Raw genomic sequence first — 19002 nt, 5'->3', positions numbered from 1 at the left:
TGTGTTGATTGAAGAATGGGACTTGATGTATGCTGGTCTGGATGCATTTTCATTACAATATCAAATCTTGACATGAACATTGTATAACATTTATCATGCTCGAACTGGGGAGATCAAAGTCTGAGATCGCCCTTGGCAACGGTGATGCGTACAAACAGTTTGAAATTTAGAACGTTGACTGGAAGAGGCTTTGAAGAAGTATTTTAAGCAGAGGAGCAGGTCATTTCAGGGCACTGAGTAGCTTATTATTGGACACACCGAAAGTTGGAGGAGCTAAATACCCACTGGACTTGTGATTAGTACTCTGAACCTTCACTGATGGAGCATTTACAGATGCCACCTTGGCTTGTTGTAAGTATCATATTTGCCAAAATTCAAAAACAAGATTTTTTTTACATTTTGTAGTACAGATTGTACTGCAAGAGGGTGCAATTTGCAGCGCCCCCCCTCCCCCAAAAAGTGATCAATGCTACTTCAACAATGGACCATATAAAGTACCTTAAATAGACATGTTTAAACTAAGTTAAGCACTGTAACGTGAACAGTCTATAGTGCGATAAAACCCCAAAATAATCCAAAATGGAACACTTGCTGTTAGCGCTCGTACTAGATGACATTGGGGCTAATTTATCCAATGACCCTGTTTCCATCAGCCTTGATCAATGCACATCTTTCAGAATGTCACCAAGCTCGGATATTTGGAAGGGTCATGCTAGCTTTCATGTATTTTAGCTCCCGCGCTCATCTCCCATGCCGGAGGACGGGAGTTTGAAGCCCCCCTGTGACACATGATCGAGCGTTCTCATTGACTTTTTAAAACCGAAGCCATGCGGACTGACAGGTGACTCAATGATTGGTCAGTTTTAGTAACTGTCGCACTGCATCATCCCCACTGTGCCTCATCGTCCGTCTGAATGAAACCGAACAGGTCAGGTTAATGAGATGTGATCATGGCTACTGCAGTCTTCATCCTAACACTGTATTTTTGGGGATTGCAGAACAATCTCAACGGGCCTTATGTGCATCGACAACAACAGCTCGCGCGAGGCAGAGCGTCTGCGAGAGACCAGGTCCCTCTGGGCAGTGAGGCCGTCTGGCACGTCTCCACGGACGAAATGGAAATCTGGGCAGGAGGAGAACGTTTCTCTGCTGAGGACCCACGGACGAACCTGTTGTGTGAGAAGGCACGCATGGGCAGGATTAAGGATGAACTGGCGATGGAAAGGCACAGGATGAACATAGAAAAAAAGGCCTTTCAAAGAGAGTGTGCCGCAATGGCCAAGATGAGGAGAGTCTTTCAGCTGCAGAGAGAGACGCTGGAAGAAGAGCGAAACGCCCTCAAGATAGAAGCCAGGGCGAGTCAGAGGAGAAGGAAGGCCTTCAACTTAGAAAAGAAAAAGTTGGCCAGGACCAGAAAGGCCCTCCTCCAAGAGAAGGCACACTTCCTGCGGATGAGGGACGCTGTCCAGCTGGAGAAAGAGAGCATGGGCAAAGAGAGAGAAAGCTTTCAGAAAGATGTGAGGGTTCAGCAGCTAAGGAGGACAGCCTTTGCGTCTGAAAATAAGGCAATGGCTGCTGACAGGAAGTGTTACGAGATGGAGAAGGAAGAAATGGCAATGATGAGGAAGGCCTACATGCGCGAGAAGACAGGCATCGACAGGATGAGAGACGCTTTCCAGCTGGAGTGGGAAAACATGAGATGGAATACGCCTTCACTGAAGACATATGTGCCTTTAACGCTGCGAGTGATGCCAATGCCGTGTGAGGAGAGCGAGGTATCAGAGCCGGGGGAGAATGAAAAGATGAAGTTGAAAAAGTGGGGCGGGAAGAAAACAAGAAAATGAAGCCGACTTTTGTCTTGATGTTGGTTTTACAGGTGAATTAATACTTTCCATTTGCCTTGTTATGACTGTTATCATTGATATTACCAGCAGGATGGCAACTTTCCTCAGCTTCCTTTCCGTTTTATGGCCCCCTGGTTGCTGGGAAATAGGACGTTGGCGAACAGACCAGTGTTTACTGTCGGGTCACGATGTAAAACAGGTTCATAATATTAAAAACATGTGACTTTGTCTCCGAAGCGTCAAATTCACTTTTGAATGTGTGTGTATATATATATATATATATATACATGCCTGTTAAGCAATATGTGACTTTTTGTTTTTGCTATGTAAATAAAGTTTATAATTATTATTCGTATACGAAAATGCCACACACACAACAGCACTGGATTAAAGTGTTTGGATACCCCTGCCTCTTTGATTAAATCCATAGAGACTGACTTCTTTTTGGGTTTACATAGACACTATGGCTACATACAACACACACACACACACACACAAGCTCACAATTGTCACACTGTGAATAAATGAGCCAATTTCGCGTCAGTAAACTGATGATGAATGGTTTTGGGGTGTTTTCATTGGCCCGCTCGGTCGGTTGTGCGGTGATCAAATAGATGAAGGAATAGACAAGTGGATCGCAGTTTCACAATAAATGGTTAATTTATCTGTTAATTAGTGTGGGGGGGGGGGGTTATAAGCAAACCAGCGTTGATGTCGAAAGAAAAGGGCTGGATTAGTTTCAGGTTTTTTTTTCGAGGAAAAGGGGGAGTTTGTCACATCACGAGGGCTGGAGAGGGGAGTGTATTATCCTCTGCCGCACACACGCAGAGCGAGGGGCCATGGCGAGGACAAGTTGATGACAACTCAGTGAAGCACTGAAGCGACGTGTCCCGCTGCATTGTCAGCAATTCACAGCCCGTAGCAAAATGTTGCGCAATAGCTTAAAGGAATGCAGTCTGTACCGTAAGTAGCCCTTTTTATGTCAGGTATGTTATTCATTTTGCGATCGAAGCGGACATCATATGTGAAAAGAGAGGTAGTAATGAACAAATGAACAAGGAGGTTCTCTGCAGTGGGATGTCTGGTGGGACGAGTGACTGAAGGGGAGGGGGATTTCAAAATGAGGCGAATGAAAGCAAGCAGGTGGGAGGGATGTAAAAAAAAAGGATACGACTCCAGAAGACCAACGAAGGCACGACACTGAAGGAAAGATGGATGAGGGACAGGACGGAGGAGGGGAAGTAAGGGAGTTGCGAGAGAGATTGAAGGGGTGGAAGGCGAGAAGAGAGCGATAACTTGTGAATGAAAGAGGACAATTAAGGAGCTTTACAATTAGGCTGGCAACAATCTGTCACTCACTCACTCACACACACACACACACACGCGCGCGCTCTCGACGTCTGACTCGGGCAACCTGCTGGGACAGAGCTGCTATTAAGTGCTGTGTCTCCGTGCTGCCGCCGCCTCCGCTTCTCTTCTTCCCCCTTCATCTCCAACTCCCGGCCTCTCTCGCTCTCTTCGTCGTGCCTCCCCCACTGTCGCTCCTATCAACCGGGTCTGTCCCCCTTCTGGTGTCTTTGTCATGTCCTCTTGTCACACTCATTTTTTGGTCTGCTGTCACTCTTACTTTGCCGCCTTCTACCCTCTTTCGAGCTCAAGTTATTATTATTATTTCAAAGTGGCGTCCTGTTGGGGGCCGGGGGGGGGAAGGGGCAATACATAGTCATTCAACTAAATCCACTGAGTTGGTCTCATTGATCGTTCGTTCAGCTCCAGGAGACGAAGCCTAACAGCTGATCCGACATCACACTGCAGCCTCGTACATCCGGCACTGTCATTTAAATCGGGGGTGTGGTGTGTTGTGTACACGTGTCCGTGCAAGACGTTGCCGCAGAGTCGCCGGAGTAGCGCAAAATAGGAACTGCGTTTCATTTCCCATCTCAGCATGGCACTTGCTCCAGAGATCTTTGTGGCACGCTCTGTACCTCCCTCCCTTGTTCCCCCACTGTCTTGTATTGACTCTTCCTAAACAGTGCATGGATGAGTCACATTGTCTGCCAGCACATCTCCTCTCATGTGTTTTTGTCCCTCACTTCTTCTTTTTTGTAAACTGACTGCATGGGAGGACGCAATAGCTGCTGCTTTCCAAATTAGCAGCTCCTCGGCGGAGACTGTACACATTTTTTTACGAAATAAACAGGATGCCAAAACATGCTCTAAATGGTTTGAGTGCATAAGGTTGGAAATGTTTTTCCTCTCTACCCTGATCAGACAGTTTGTAGGGGCTGGATAGTTGATATGGTAAATGGACTATATTCAAATAGCACTTTTCTAGTCTTATAAAGTGCTTTCCAGGACAAGGCACATTCACCCATTCACAAGAGTGAAGAGCCGCCAGAGGCAATTTAGGGTAAAGTGTCTTGCCCAAGGACACAACTGCATGTGGACTGGGGGCAGCCGGGATCGAACCGCCAATCTGCTTCAATAGTTCTCTATACACCATACCTTAAGAGTTCCCTAAAACATTTTGAAACGAGGCAAACCATTAGGGATTCTTGCAGTGTGGATTTGAAACATTCCCCAGAGAAAAAAAGGCCCTTAAAACGCAGCTTTACATTCACACAGAAGCACTAACAAAACCAAGGCAGCTGTCTGACCAACTCCACGAGACAATACATTAAGTCATCTGCGTGTATGTACTGTTTGAGCATGGTATGGCCATTGTACACACAGTTTTTACACATCAGTGATCTAATTCTTAAGGCTTTGCCGAGAGCAGTGAAGGCCCTTGGGTTTGTAGCTGTGTTGGCATGTTGCCATCTGCATTTTTAACAACATATTGGTTAAAACACTCATTACGCCTCTGAAGGTGGGGCCACATGTAAATATTCATTTCATTCTTCTTGATTCAATCCATTGTTGGCATTAAGCCACCTCATGCAGACGAGTACCCTATATAGCTGGTACAGTTTAAAGTCTCGAAAGCTTCACACATTTAAAGATAATAGTATAAGCACTTTAAGGGATTACTCATTCCACTGGGACTCCAGACAGATCCGTGTTCTTTGATGGAGAATCACGAATGCAGACAAAGCACTTCAAGATGCAGGATTTTTTTTTAGACGTGAATGTGTTACAGTCCATGGCATTTAATTAGGCTTTTAAGAATTTAATCTGCCATACAGTAAATTAGATATACAGTTATCCCGGCATTAAATTACTTTTTAAAAATAGCCTAAAACTTTTATTGATCAGTTGCCACCATGTTAAAAGTGGATGGTGGCACATTGTATAATGAATATATTTCCTGATTCAGTGCTTTAAATAATGGTATCATTAGGCGACCTGACTGGAAAGGAACACTTAAAGACAAGTAAATATCATGTTTATGTAAAAATGTTTAAATTGTAATTACAAGTATCAGAGTGGGGGGGGGGGGACGTTCATGTTAACCTCGTATGATTTTCAGTATAAGATACAGAGACTTGCTGACACCAACCATATCCTGCCACCTCGTTGAAAGAGATACACACAATTTAAACAAGCTTTTGGCCGAATGGCTGCAAATCCATCTGCAGAATTTGTTGGAGCAATTTTTTTCGATTCCTCAAACTCCGTGCCTTTTTCATGACTGCGCCTGCGTGAAGTGGCAATCATGGTCAATTTGGCTTCGAAGATAAAATATAAATGATATATTTAATATATTAAATAGTCAGTGTGCTGGAGCACACACAGTGTGAGTGGTCAAGTCGTGGCTGACTGTCGAATCGTACAGTGTGAGTACATCAATTCTGAGCTTTGGCTCCACATCATGTACTCAGACAGCTGGAGTTGGAGTTTAACAACAGGATTTCTAAAATGCCCAGCTTAAATAAAGCCCTTTACCTTCTGCAAATTGCTGTTTTGGTCAACATGAAGACATCGCTGGCGATCCACAACAGCGTTCAGCGGTGACCAGTCGCCTCAAATGTCCCGGGGAGTGCAAAAATGAACCGGGAGGTCCCAGACTAATACGCATTTGATCATCGGCCTGGCGAGGCCAGGCTGGTCGGTGTGAGCTCTGCTGGACAAATTACTTACTGGCCATTTCCAAAATGCAAATGTTTCTCTGCATGCTTTATTCTGTAAAATTCATGTTTTCATATTGCCGCATATTGTCAAACATAATATAAGCCAATTTTTGATCCGCTAACCGATACATCAGTCAGACTCGGGTGTCTAGTGAACCATCATTGATAAGTGACCTGTGAACATTACCGTTGCAGCAGTAGAAGCAGTATTTAAATCGACTGTGAGATTCTCCAAATCATGCTTTAAAATGAAATATAATGCAATGGAACTCCCTGCAGTGAAATATTACCAGGTTTGCAGTCCCCTCAAAAGGTTGTGGAAAGGCAATGCCAATTCTTTTGTTTTTTGATGTTTACTTGAGACATTTGGATTGAAGATCAAAACATGACAATGCGACAATAGTTCAGAATATCAGCTTTTAGTTACTGGTATTTACATATTGATGTGTTAAACAACTTTTGGTCACAGCGCCTTTGGTTTGAACAACACAGAAATATTGACACATGATGTGACGGACAGGTATTTCTCATTGTCCAGATGTTGCCCTTTTTTTAAATTGATTGTTTGAACCTTAAATAGCTCTGACTGCCTCTTCTTTGTTTTGGCCTTGGGATTTGAGATAGTGTTTGTTGTTAAAAAGGGTAAACCAACATGAAGAGCAGAGAGCTGTCAATTGGAGTAAAAGCAGAGCCATTTTAAAAGGAGCGAAAATAGGTAAAAAAAAAAAAATCAATCAGAGCCATTGCACAATCATTGGGCAGAGCCAGTACGACACATCTGAAAAGCAACTTACATCAAAGAGGTCGCCCAAGGACAAGAGAAGTTGATGACACTGAGTAACACTGGAAGAGCTGTGACGAGAAAACTCTTCCAAGAATTACAGACATGAGCTGCATACGTCCTGGAAGTTATTGAAAACAAGTGTTACTTGACTAAATATATAATAAGATTAACTTTAAGTCACAACATCTCTAACCATAGACTGCATATACAATGGACCTAGTCTGCAGGTCTGGAAAATGAAACCAATGCGGAAGTGCCTTCTCTGCAATCACCAGCAGGAGGCGACTCTGCTTGATTTTTATAACGTCAGTAAACATCTTCATGATGAGTTTATGGTCTCAATCGCTAGTTGCAAGCTTTCTTCAATACGGCATGATGTTCATTTTGTAAATTGTGGTCACATTTAGAGTCAAATAGACGATAAAGCACCGTATGCATTGGGGCGTGGATGCAGCGTGACAGCTGCAACCAGTAAATGGGTAATCTTGCTCTAGGAAATGTGTCTTAGGCTCATAATCTTGGCTATTAATGTCCGAGGTTCTATACAATACGTAGGAATCTTAAGAGGGTTGATTCGGTTCCAAGTTCTTTCTCTAGATTCACTAGGTTCAGTAGGATTTTTTTTTTCTCAGTACCAATTCTTATTAATGCATATTTTCTTGAAACAGTAAACACTTTCTTTTGACGTATTGACAATTGAAACGAAATGCATTGAATTAAGACCAGAAGCATGAGGATTAACTGAAACCCCACAAATGTCCGTACAAGAAAATTTAAAAGTATTCTCTTCAGTCTTCAGTTTCCACTCTTTGTTTCTCCTTTATGTTTGCTCTTTTAATTTGTTTCAGGTTTTGAGTTTTAGTAAATTTCAGTAACTTTACACAGGGTATTTAGTATGGATTTCTACTGGGGTGTTTTTTATTTTTATTTTCAGTATTTGAATTATTTAGGATATATACATTTCGTGGTGTTAATCTATCTAAAAAGTACAGTTAAGAAAAAGTACAACTAAATTCCATGAATTGGCATAACATCCACACATTATCGTCCAGGCGAGATGAAGGCATCCAATAAGCATATTTTTTTTGCGATCTGGAGACAAAGAAGCTCAACCATTATCAACTGAGACGATCTTCCAGCACAGGCAGAACCAGCCTGCACACAACTGAGCAGCGCAGTTGCTTCATCATTCCGATTTCTCCTTTCTCCGTTCACTTCAGTAAGCACTGATGAACTAAATTGTCTCCACTTTTCCCTCAATTTCAAAATCACACACATTGTCCATTCACATTTCACCGTGTAACTCAACACAATGCAAACAAACACAAATCTCCACCATCAGGGGAGTTACAACTGAGCAGCGCACTCTAGTAAATCCACAGCACATCGCAGGATATATCCTGCTCTGTGACATTCATGAAATAAAATAAAAGGCCTAAACTTTTAGAAGAAACAATTGAGCTAATTAGCTAATGAGCTAAACTAATCCAGGTTAATTGGATTGAAACACCCAGTGGAGTTTCCCCAGCATACTATAGTTCCCTTCCTTCGACAATGAAGCACAACTTCATCCTCTTCCGCACAGATTAATGATACTGTACCGGACAGTTTGCCGAGTGTTTGTCATACACCTGTCCGACCTGCCAGCTCTGCTTTGGCCATGGCGGGGCTCAGCCACCAATGGCACTGGTAGGAGGAGAGGCATTCATGAACTTCAGTAAACTGTGTAAATTACACATATAGCCTCAGGTGATGCATTAATAAACATCTTGTAACTTTGTAAACAGTAGAAATAACCCAGGTTAAGGCATGAATACCTGCTTGTTTTTCTACTTTGTTGGCTCAGGCTCTAATGTTCCACCAAATTCTTCATTAAAACAATTTAAATTAAAAAAAAAGAACCAAAATTTATGTCTTCAACATTACTGATTCTTATTATTTATTTTTTTTATCAATTTTTGTAATTATCTTTATATCTTTACCCCCCGAAATTCTTGTACCTCAACTATGAAGGAGTTACATACATGTACTAAATGTTTCATACAGCTTAATTGTATCTCCAAATACACAGACCAGTCAAACAAACACAAATATAAGAGTAAATAACCCCAACACAACCCAAATGTAAGCAATTGAAAATATGTTAAAACAGGTCACATACTGTCATGATTTGCCCTAGTGCAAGGTCAGAACCAAGGTCAGGTCACCTTAATGCGTTTTACTATTTTTAAATACATATTTACCGCCTAATGAACAGAGGCAAATGAAAGCTGACAGTATTTGACAGAGCCAAAATAGTTTGTGGGTGTACTACTGCTGGGTGGTCACATGATCTTGGTAATAATAGGTTTTGATGAGCGTGGCTCCCAGGGCGAGAAGATGAGAAGTGTAGTACAATTTGACTCATAACTGGGTCAAGGTCTAAAAATCCATTTGATTAATAATCCACAAATCCATTGTATGTCAGTGGGCAGCCCGTGTTAGCCATTTGCATTTCAATTGACATACTTAAAAATATACATATTTATTATGCAAGTCGATCTCCTGCTGTTTTAGACAAGGCACGTTTATTTGTATACATTTCAACATATAACAATGTTTTACATAGCGAATGCTTTGTTTAAGGCCTTCGGGTCTCTCAAAATCTGTAGGGAACATATGGAAAGATGAATGTGTACCAACATATTTAGGTATTGAATGGATGCATCCACTTAGCTCTGCTTATTCATTTTCTGAGTTGGGTGGGACAAACAACATGATAACAGAAATACAATATGCCCACTGCATTTTTATATATATATATATATATATATATATATATATATATATATATATATATATATATATATATATATATATATATATTAAATGTTTGAAAACCTGAAAGGTATTATGTCATTTTGATTAGGGGGAACAATGAAGTCCATCAACAAGTGATGAAGCGAAAAACAAAATTGCAATTCCATTCAATTTGCAATTCCCAGTGCCAAGAGTTGCCCAAATATGCACTGAAGACCCTAACACGTATGGTATTTACAGTGTAAATGGCATGTACTGTATGCCACTCTGTCCGGCCCTTGCGATCGAAGAGACAGCACCCCCATCCAGAGTCTCACTCTCCCGGTTCCGATCATTAAACATCCTTTCAACTCCTCATCCCTTCGTCCTCCCTCTACCCTCCTACTTTCCTCATCATCGCAAGATGCATTATACTCAATGAACTTTAATATCCACGCTTTTGAGGTGTGGTCCTGTTAGTGAACATTTATTTAACATTATTGCACTGTTCACTCTAAAACAGGAAAAAAAAAAAAAACAACATATATAGAAGTAATCAAAAAGGTCTTCCCAAAGAAATTAAGTAGTGGCTGATTAGTCAGTGTATTATACAGTAATTCCCACATTTCCCAGCTAGTATCAATAAAGTACCTATCTATATATCTAAATATAGTTCTTTCATATAAGCTGAAGAAGGCCTCTTGCTAACTTGTTAGCCAACAGTTGTGAATTCACACATCCAGCAGACAGAGAGAACAACATAGCCTTAACAACATATCGATGCATTTTATGCATTTTTATGCATTAACATCTCAGCTCCTGCTTACGCTGCTATAATATAGACTTCCATTTCAGGATCTCTGAAGGCAGGACTTCAATCTCCGATCTCGTAAAGTGAGCTTTTTTTTAACTCTTTAATGCAGTTCTCATGAATGAACACTTCCTGACATTGGGCAGGAAGCGAAGCGCTATATGGTTTCATTGGGGTGTTAATTATGCTAATTTGGCATCCTTGTCATAATTTCAGCCACTTATTTTATTCTTATCTGATCTGGAGGAGAGAGAAAAGAGTCTTGGAGATACGCTGAAGGGGTATATATACCCAAGGACAAGAAATCCCAGAATATTGACTAGTTTCGTTTCATGTTATCTGATCTTATCAATCAGGAGAAGAGCAATCAACAACGTTGAGGCGGTGGAGAAGGCGTCAAAATGGCTCTGGCTTTAAAGGGGGGACCAGTGGGGTCAGCAGAATGCCACTTGGACACAGGCTGAGGCTTGATCAACCTCAGTTGTGTCGCCTGGAGGAGGGTGTCTGTTGCAAGACCCCAGGATACAACACTGATGATGTGTCCAAGTTTGTGCATTAGTAGATGTATGTAAAAAATTATATGAAAAAATATTGATAGGTGCAGCTCTAACATGCTTCGGTGACTTGACCAGGTCTTGATAGGATTATGACGGGACTTTTCTGGGCGAAACAAAAACATGAATTAAACAAACCACAAATGAATGACGCTCACATTTAGAAAAAAAAAAGCAAGGTTGAGTTCCAGTGTGATAACATCACTGCTCGTTGTGCTATCTCGGGAGGCCCACACAGAAGGTGGAGGTGCATTCGTATGGATGGGAAGCTGTTTTGATGACTTGAACACGTCATGCTAATGAGTAGCAATTCACGTAGTCTCGCATTAACGTGCATTTACATGCCAACACTTTAAAACATCCCACGTGCATACTGAATAGCCCACCGCGTAAGACTACGTGAATTGCTACTCATTAGCATGACGTGTTCAAGTCATCAAAACAGCTTCACATCCACACGAACGCACCTCCACCTTCTGTGTGGGCCTCCCGAGATAGCGCAACGAGCAGTGATGTGTTTCACTGTGGGTGTATTTTGATGCGGTGCCTCTCAAGTAGCCATACCCCCATCCCCCCTCCCCTGAGGTATTCCAGCGTGGCTCCCACGTGCTAATTGGCTTAATTATAGACAGGTTAATGTAGAGTGAGGGGACGTGTCCAAGTCCCATGGCTGCTCATTCTGTCTGGCACGCTAACTTAGCATACGCAGACCCACACATATCCAGCTCTTCCCTTGTTCATTTTACAATCGCGTGTTTAAACTCAGAGGCAAGGTACACTTTGCCAGATTCATACAGCTTGAAATATGTTTCTGGTAATTGCTATCATGATATGTAATTACACAAAACCTTGAATCCAAGGCTTTTACTTGCAATGGAGTATCTTGTGATACTACATATTGCAATACTATTAATTTTCCTTAAATAAAGGAATTCAATTTTTCAACACTCGCCCGTGGCTGATTTTTCTCTCCCTCTTGCTCTCTTCTTCTTCTACGCAGTTTTCTTTTCTTGTGTCAATAATTATTTCTATTTAGGTCAGGGAACAGGGACTCTGGAAGTCTGTCAGAGTTGGTTGCGGGTGCTGAGAAAAAGTCTATATAAATATAAAATCCATGATCCTTTCAGGTTCTGCATTTGTGAATCCGATAGGCTACACAGAAAACACACGCTCTAAAATGAAACAAACATTATACAAAGATATACTCAATAGAATTAAGATGTTAGGTACATGTTTAATGTAATATTGAGTTAAATTGTTTCAGGTTTTTTTTATATGACATGAGTGCACTAAAGCGTATCAACGAGCAGTATTCCGCTCCGCCCTTCCCCAGGTGACTGTCCGGTGCGAGCGCGTAGGGAAGGGCGAGTTCACAAAGTTATAAAGGTTTTCCACATATACAATATTTTACAGCTGACAAATGCATTTTGGGGTTATTTACTTTAATGCAATAAACAGGTGATGAACTTAAAAGCTGTTTGCATGTGTGTATATCATTTTATGCAGCTGTTTATGTAGGTAGTGTTATTTGTGCTCTGGAGTGTGTGTGCATAAGCTTGTGCACACACATTTGTATACATACACACCTAGGAAGGTAAATGTATTGTGGGTGCATATTTGTGTGTGTCTGTGTGTGTGCGTCCGTGCGCATCAATGCTAAGAATACGTCCGTATGCATGAGACTTCACACTCCACTGCACCGCTGTGATGAGGTTATTAACTCCCCCTCCCAACCAGTAAACAAGCACCTGTTACCCTCACACACAAACACACACACACCTCAGGTACATGAACCTGTATCTCTAGGAGGGGGCCGTTGTTCCACACTGACCCCCGTGAAAACTGAGCGTGTCAAGTAGCATGTTGAAGCATCCGAAGCTCATAACTGCTGTTTTCACCCCAGAAGAGTTGTTAATGGGAACACATTCAGCTTAGAGCCGAGATCACCCCCACTATTCATCAATTGACTGAGCATGTAATCACTCCCTCTGACACTAATGTCATGAATATGTTAATGTAAATGTGTATCTATTGCCAGCTTGCAAAAGTATAATGAGCACATTTCTAAGAAATTGCAAAGGGGATGGGATGACCTGACCTGCTTTTACATAGGTAAACATTTATTTCCATTTTTTAACATTGCAATTCATTCGGGTAATTGCTGAGACAACACACAGCAATCACCACTAAAACACACAACGGGTCATGTGAGATTATCTGAACACTGTGTTTGGAGGTACGAACAAAAGTGAGTGCAACTGAAATGTTTGGAATTGAACAGGAAATTTGAGTGCACACAAGTATTGTACAGTACAACAGCTTCAATTGTGAGTTCGGTAATTATTTCACCCTGGCCCTTTCTTTCCTATTCCACATAACTTGTTAATTGAAATTTAGGATTGTCAGACTGCTCTGATCACTCTCCACATTGCACTTTGTTTAATGTGTGTACAAAAGGCTGTCTTATTAATATATTGAAAATAATAAAATTAAGACCCAGGTTGGATGAAATTGAAATTTCTTTCACATAGCCTGATCTTATCAAACCACCAGGGTTCATTGTTTGGCCAGAATAATAACAACAAATATTTATATTCAACCAGCAAACTGAACAGTGGATTAAATTTCAGAGCCACCTCAATACTGCAGTGTGATATGATGTGATATGATCAATGCGACCCATATGTGCACATATCCCCAACATCTTGTCATTAAATATTTACAATAGGAGACACACTGTGCCACATGTATGCTGTGCTGGTTTTTCAGATGGCTTGAGTGACACTATAAAAAACTGGACATTTTGAATTTACAATTCCACCTTACTGATGCATACATACAGTATGTGATATTATTCTTTTCCCATTATAACACAAACACACATACACCAATCAGCCATAAGATTATGACCACGAACAGTTGAAGGGAATAACATTGATTAACTCCTTACAATGGCACCTGTCGGTGGGTGGGACGTATTAGGCAGCAAGGGAATCTTTCGTCTTCGAAGTTGACGTGTTGGAAGCAGGTAAAATGAGCAAGCGTAAGGATTTGAGTGACTTTGACAAGGACCAAACTGTGACGGCCAGGGGTCGGAGCATCTGTAAAACTGCAGCTCTTTTTGGGTGTTCCCGGTGTACCTATCAAAAGTGTTCTAAGGAAGGACAACCGGTAAACGAGCAACATTGTCATGGACGCCCAAGAATCATTGACCATCATTGACTAACACTTGTCCACCGCCGGAAGCGTCTACAATGGGAATGTCAGCATCAGAACTGGACCAAGGACCAATGATAGACGTGGCTTGGTCTGATGGATCATGTTTTCTTTTACATCATGTGGACGACCGGGTGCATGTGCATCAATTACCAGGGGAAGAGATGGCACCAGGATGCACTATGGAAAGAAGGTAAGCCAGAAGAGGCAGTGCGATACTTTGGGTCCTGCCATTCATGTGGATGTTACTTTGACACCACCTATCTAAATATTGTTGTGGACCAAGTAGACCACTTCATGGAAACAATTTTCTCTTATGGCAGTAGCCTCTTTCAGCAGGATAATGCATTCTGCCACACTGCGAAAATGGTTCAGTGGTGGTGGGAGGAACACGACGGGTTCAAGCGTTGCTACTTGGCCTCCAAATTCCCCAGATATCAATCCAATGGAGCATCTGTGGGATGTGCTGAGCAAACAAATCCTATCCATGGAGGCCCCGCCTTGCAACTTGCGGGACTTAAAGGATCTGCCGCTAACGTCTTGGAGCCAGATACCACTACACACCTTCAGAGGTCTTGTGGAGTCGATGCCTTGATGGGTCAGAGCTGTTTTGGCAGCAACACCTACACAATATTTAGCAGGTGTTCATGATGTTATGGCAGATTGGTGCATGTTTGCATACTCTGAGAAACATGTTTCATCAGCTTCACAGCAACACTTATGCAGTCACTTGAGGACTGCATGAGTGTTGCTGCAGCAGATACAGTATTGAAGTCTTAATAATACTGTACAAAATGACTTTTGCCAGAAATAAAGATATATTTCATTGAAATTGTTCCTGACGTATTTACCCATTCTTTATCAAATGCCTTTCAACCAATCAAAGAAGATTCAACAGGTCAATTAAAAAATCCTATAAATATAGGACATATTTGATTGACCTGTTGAATCGAAAGTATGTATATTTCCTAGGTATAACAGTTCAATCCCCTCCATGGAAAACCTAAAACCTTGTGGCCCTCACAATTTTACTCCAGACTCTTTCCTCAGTTGTTTCTCCACACGTTGCCCCGACCTGAGCTGTGCTGAGCTAAGTGTAGAAGACATTAAATCAATAGCAGGCTGGATAAGGTTCTAGTGGTTCACATTTAGCAAAAAGATAACTTCAGATAAGTCAAAGGAACGCATGGCTTGGATGGAGATGGAAGCCGACACTTCACATTAATTAAAAAAGATAAGAATGCAGGCATCGTAACAGCACACACATATACAAACACACACACACACACACACACACACACACACAATGTGTGAATGCACCAAAAAACAGGACGAGGGCAAGAGGTGACAGAGTGAAAGGATTGCTTTAGACATTTGGAAATTACGTTTGTAGCTTTTATAGTATCCACAGCGTGCCATAGAAATAAAACATTTATGGGATATAGTTACAGCGGCGTTTGGGGGCGTATAAGAAATGTGCTCGAGCCAGTGGGGATTGTGAGGTCAGGCCAATCTAATTGGCTTTCTAAAACACAACATTGTGCTGCTGGAGTAAACACTTTCGCCGTGTCCCAGCACAGGGGCTGCCTTCTCGCCGAATACATCTACCACCAAATACACTGTTAGAGCCCGAGGCTCCTCCGATGCAGCTTTGCACGGGGCAATCACTATAGGATAACAGAATAATAGAGTTGGGAAAAAAACACTAAAGGTACAAGTTGTGTTGGGGCTTTTGGCCAAATTATTTATGCTTGACATGCTAAAATTTTACTGCCAGAGATTCCAGGTATCTGAGGATTGAGATGGTGGGATTAGAACCTGCACCTATTAAAGAATCTGAAACTCGCCAGTGCGTTTTTGATCTCTGTCCAGACGAGCTCTGTATAAGAAAAAAACCTCTGCCCATACTAACCCACCGGAAAACAAGACTATCCTCCACCAAAAAATCAACCAGATGGGTCGTTTTTGAAGCAGCATTTTAGGACATATGTCAGCGTGGTCCTGGTCTGTCTGTCAAGGTTGTGTATTTAAATGGATTTACTTTTATTCTGTAAAGTAATCGTGATGATTCTCTGCCATGTCACCCTAACCTTTAAAGCTCATTAACCATGCGTTGGTAAAGCAAATAAAGGCCCATGATGCTCTGAGGCAAATAAAGTATTTGTGGCGTAATTGCACAGGTAGATGCAATTACGCATCTACCTGTGCGTAATTGCACAGGTAGATGCGATATTGTGGTAAACTGTCTATATGGTCGTTTTTACTACATACAAGATAGTTCATCAGAGGAGTTGGAGAACTCGTTGCTGAAAAAGCATATCACATGACCATTCACATACATTGGTCATGTGCTTGCCCATGGGAATTGCTGCTCCATAATAACAAAATCTACTGTGCATGTTGAAAGTTTTTAGCCCTTAAACAGCAGTTGCCATCAAAGACAACAGGGTCAGCAGAGTTTATAATTCGTTATCAATGTTGTATTCACATTGAGGGTTAAGGCCGTTGGTTTCCTTCTGGAAAAGGGTCACTGGATAGGAGCGTGTCAAGTCAGGGAAGGACACATCGTGACTGATAACACTGGAGTCAGGGAGTCTGAATGATTGTTTCTGTCCATCCAGACTGAAGTAGAAAAAGTGAAGCTTTTTCAATCTAAAAACACATTATAGACCACCCAACCCTACCTACGCTTCAGAGAGGTGGTTTGCTTTGAACAGTGGTGTTTCCTAGGAAAAAAAAGTGACATGAGTTGCACACTCATGGGTATATCTGCTTTGCAAAGCAACATTTCTAAATCATGAAAACTCACTGCCAATGATTTGCAATCGATCAAACAATCACCGAAACATTTCGCCTGCTTAATTTTTGATTTACCTTCTCTAATACATATAAACCACGGACAGACTTTTTGGTGAAGGATGAAATAATGGCTTCATTGTTTAATCACTGGCAGCGATGGGATTAGAACCCTGAACTCAGAGAGACTTGGAGCCCTGAGCTGCTACATTTGACCACCAGAACAACTACATCACTGCTGCGGTAACAGGTAAGATTAAATAATTTTGTTTCTCTACCGTCTTTATCCGTCTTACAGTCCAGCAGAGGCCTTGTTAAGTTTTGCAAGAGACATGGGCCCACTCTCTGCTCTATTTTTGTTTTATGTCGCCTTTTCTCTCCATTTATCTGGGGCTTCAGGACCGATGGTTCAGTTTACAAGGACTCCGTTGTCTCTCTACTTTTCTCTTTTTTCTTTTTAAAGGGATTTTCTAAAGGGTCTATCCCGTGTTTTCATACACCCCCCTTTTAATGCACTGCTCCATTTCAACCACAAACTCATTTAAATTTTTCAAACGTAGTATATCCACGTAGTAAACACGTTCACCTTTGAGAGTTGCTCACTCGTTTTCTGTTGTTGACGTCGGATCAGCACCAGCAGAGAAAGGTTGCCTTCCTTGTGCTCAAGATAATTTAAATTGTAGTTACTGAAGTAGCGTTACTCATTCACTTTTAACACCCACATTTCCTCTGTCCCGAGAAGCACGGGAGGCTGAATCACTTCCCTTTCTGTTTTTTTTCTGTGAGAACAGATCCAGGAGGCAATGGGGCGAGATGAGATGACACAATTGAGACGGACACTGAGCAGCTGTAGAAGAGAGCAAGGACACTGTAGAAAATGTGGGCAGGTCAAGAGGGCAGACAGACGATGGAGGAGGTGAGGTGAGATGAGGTGATGGAGGAGTTCAGAGGAGAACAGAGAGGCAGAGGAGGCCTGTGTTGGGCCTCTGCCCATAGGGAATTAAACAAAGTTTTACTTGCCGCGAGTGCAACTTCCAGCTCGGCTGGTGAAAGAATGTTGTACAAATTTAAAAAAATTTAATTTGACGACGGGTCCAAAGATGCAGAAGTGCGAAAAAGCCTGTGCAGACCTTTGAAGCGTCTGTGCCCAGTGAATAACTCAATGGGACACAGGTTTTCTGGCAGGAGACAGGTGGCTAGTGACTAACTCACAAACAACATTCCTAAAGGGAATCAAATTAAAACTGTGTTAAAGGTGACATATTATGCATATATTCAGGTTCATACTTTTAATGCGGGTTACCACTTGAAAAGGTTTACATGTTTTAATGTTCAGAAAAAGCATCAGTGTTCTCATACTGTCCATTCCTGCAGCTCCTCTTGAAACCCTCTGTCTGAAACGCCTGGATTTCTTTCAGCCCCTCCCCCCGATGAACCCCAGTCTGCTCTGATTGGCCAGCTGGCCCAGTCTGTTGTGATTGGTCAACCGATTCCTAAATGTGTAGGAAATGTCACAAACGTCGACCAGAGAAGTGCAGATTCTCCGATTGCAGGTGGGGTTACTGCAAAAGAGTCCAACTGTGACATCAGAGTGGGAGATAAATCTGAACCAGTTGTTCAGAGCCAGGCTGTAGGGATTAACCAGCTCAAAAAAAAAACGACGAAAAACTTTTTTCACAGTTTGTGGGCCGGCAGTCACCACAGATAGACACATTGATGTGCACAAACAATTTAAAAACGTGATTTGTGCATACTATATCACCTTTAACAAAGTGTGGCTGTGGTGTACCTACTTTCCATCCCCCTGTGCTCCTATAGTTAATATTATCGGATGATCCTACCCACACAGAACAACAGTGAGATTTGACCTTGACCAAAAGAGTCTCTCAACAAAACTCACTTACATTAAATCATTTTCTGTGCTCAAAATACCCCACACTCAGGATTGAGGCACAAACACAAAGCCATAAATAATGGTCACATAATTGTTACTTACAATGAGTGTTGATGGGTTCCTTGAAAGTGAAGTATTAATTGACCTCAGCTACAGGACACTGGTTGAAAGAGCTGTCTGATTTATAAATGAGTTTAAACTGACCCAATGTGGTTCTCTAAAAGGTCCTCTGCAATTGTGCTGCTGCACACTATT

General features: G+C 41.8%; 1 protein-coding gene across 1 annotated transcript; it reads left to right on the top strand.

Moving 5' to 3' along the window:
- The first annotated feature begins 206 nt into the window (after positions 1-206).
- LOC118319437 lies at positions 207-2193 on the top strand. The gene is made up of 2 exons (XM_035649825.2): positions 207-351; positions 999-2193. Exons 1-2 carry the CDS (start codon positions 319-321, stop codon positions 1842-1844), a joined length of 879 nt encoding a protein of 292 aa, XP_035505718.1. The 5' UTR covers positions 207-318; the 3' UTR covers positions 1845-2193.
- Positions 2194-19002: the final 16809 nt, after the last annotated feature.

The sequence above is a fragment of the Scophthalmus maximus genome, chromosome 9, assembly GCF_022379125.1.
Source record: "Scophthalmus maximus strain ysfricsl-2021 chromosome 9, ASM2237912v1, whole genome shotgun sequence".
Taxonomy (NCBI): Eukaryota; Metazoa; Chordata; class Actinopteri; order Pleuronectiformes; family Scophthalmidae; genus Scophthalmus; species Scophthalmus maximus.
Note: the sequence above shows the minus strand (reverse complement) of the source record. Positions and strands in the feature narration are given on the sequence as shown.

Bases quoted from the DNA above. Each gene is read 5' to 3' on its own strand.
- LOC118319437 (XM_035649825.2), top strand. From the start codon at position 319: ATGGAGCATTTACAGATGCCACCTTGGCTTGTT. The intron at 352-998 runs GTAAGTATCATA...TGGGGATTGCAG, and splicing joins AGATGCCACCTTGGCTTGTT to AACAATCTCAACGGGCCTTA.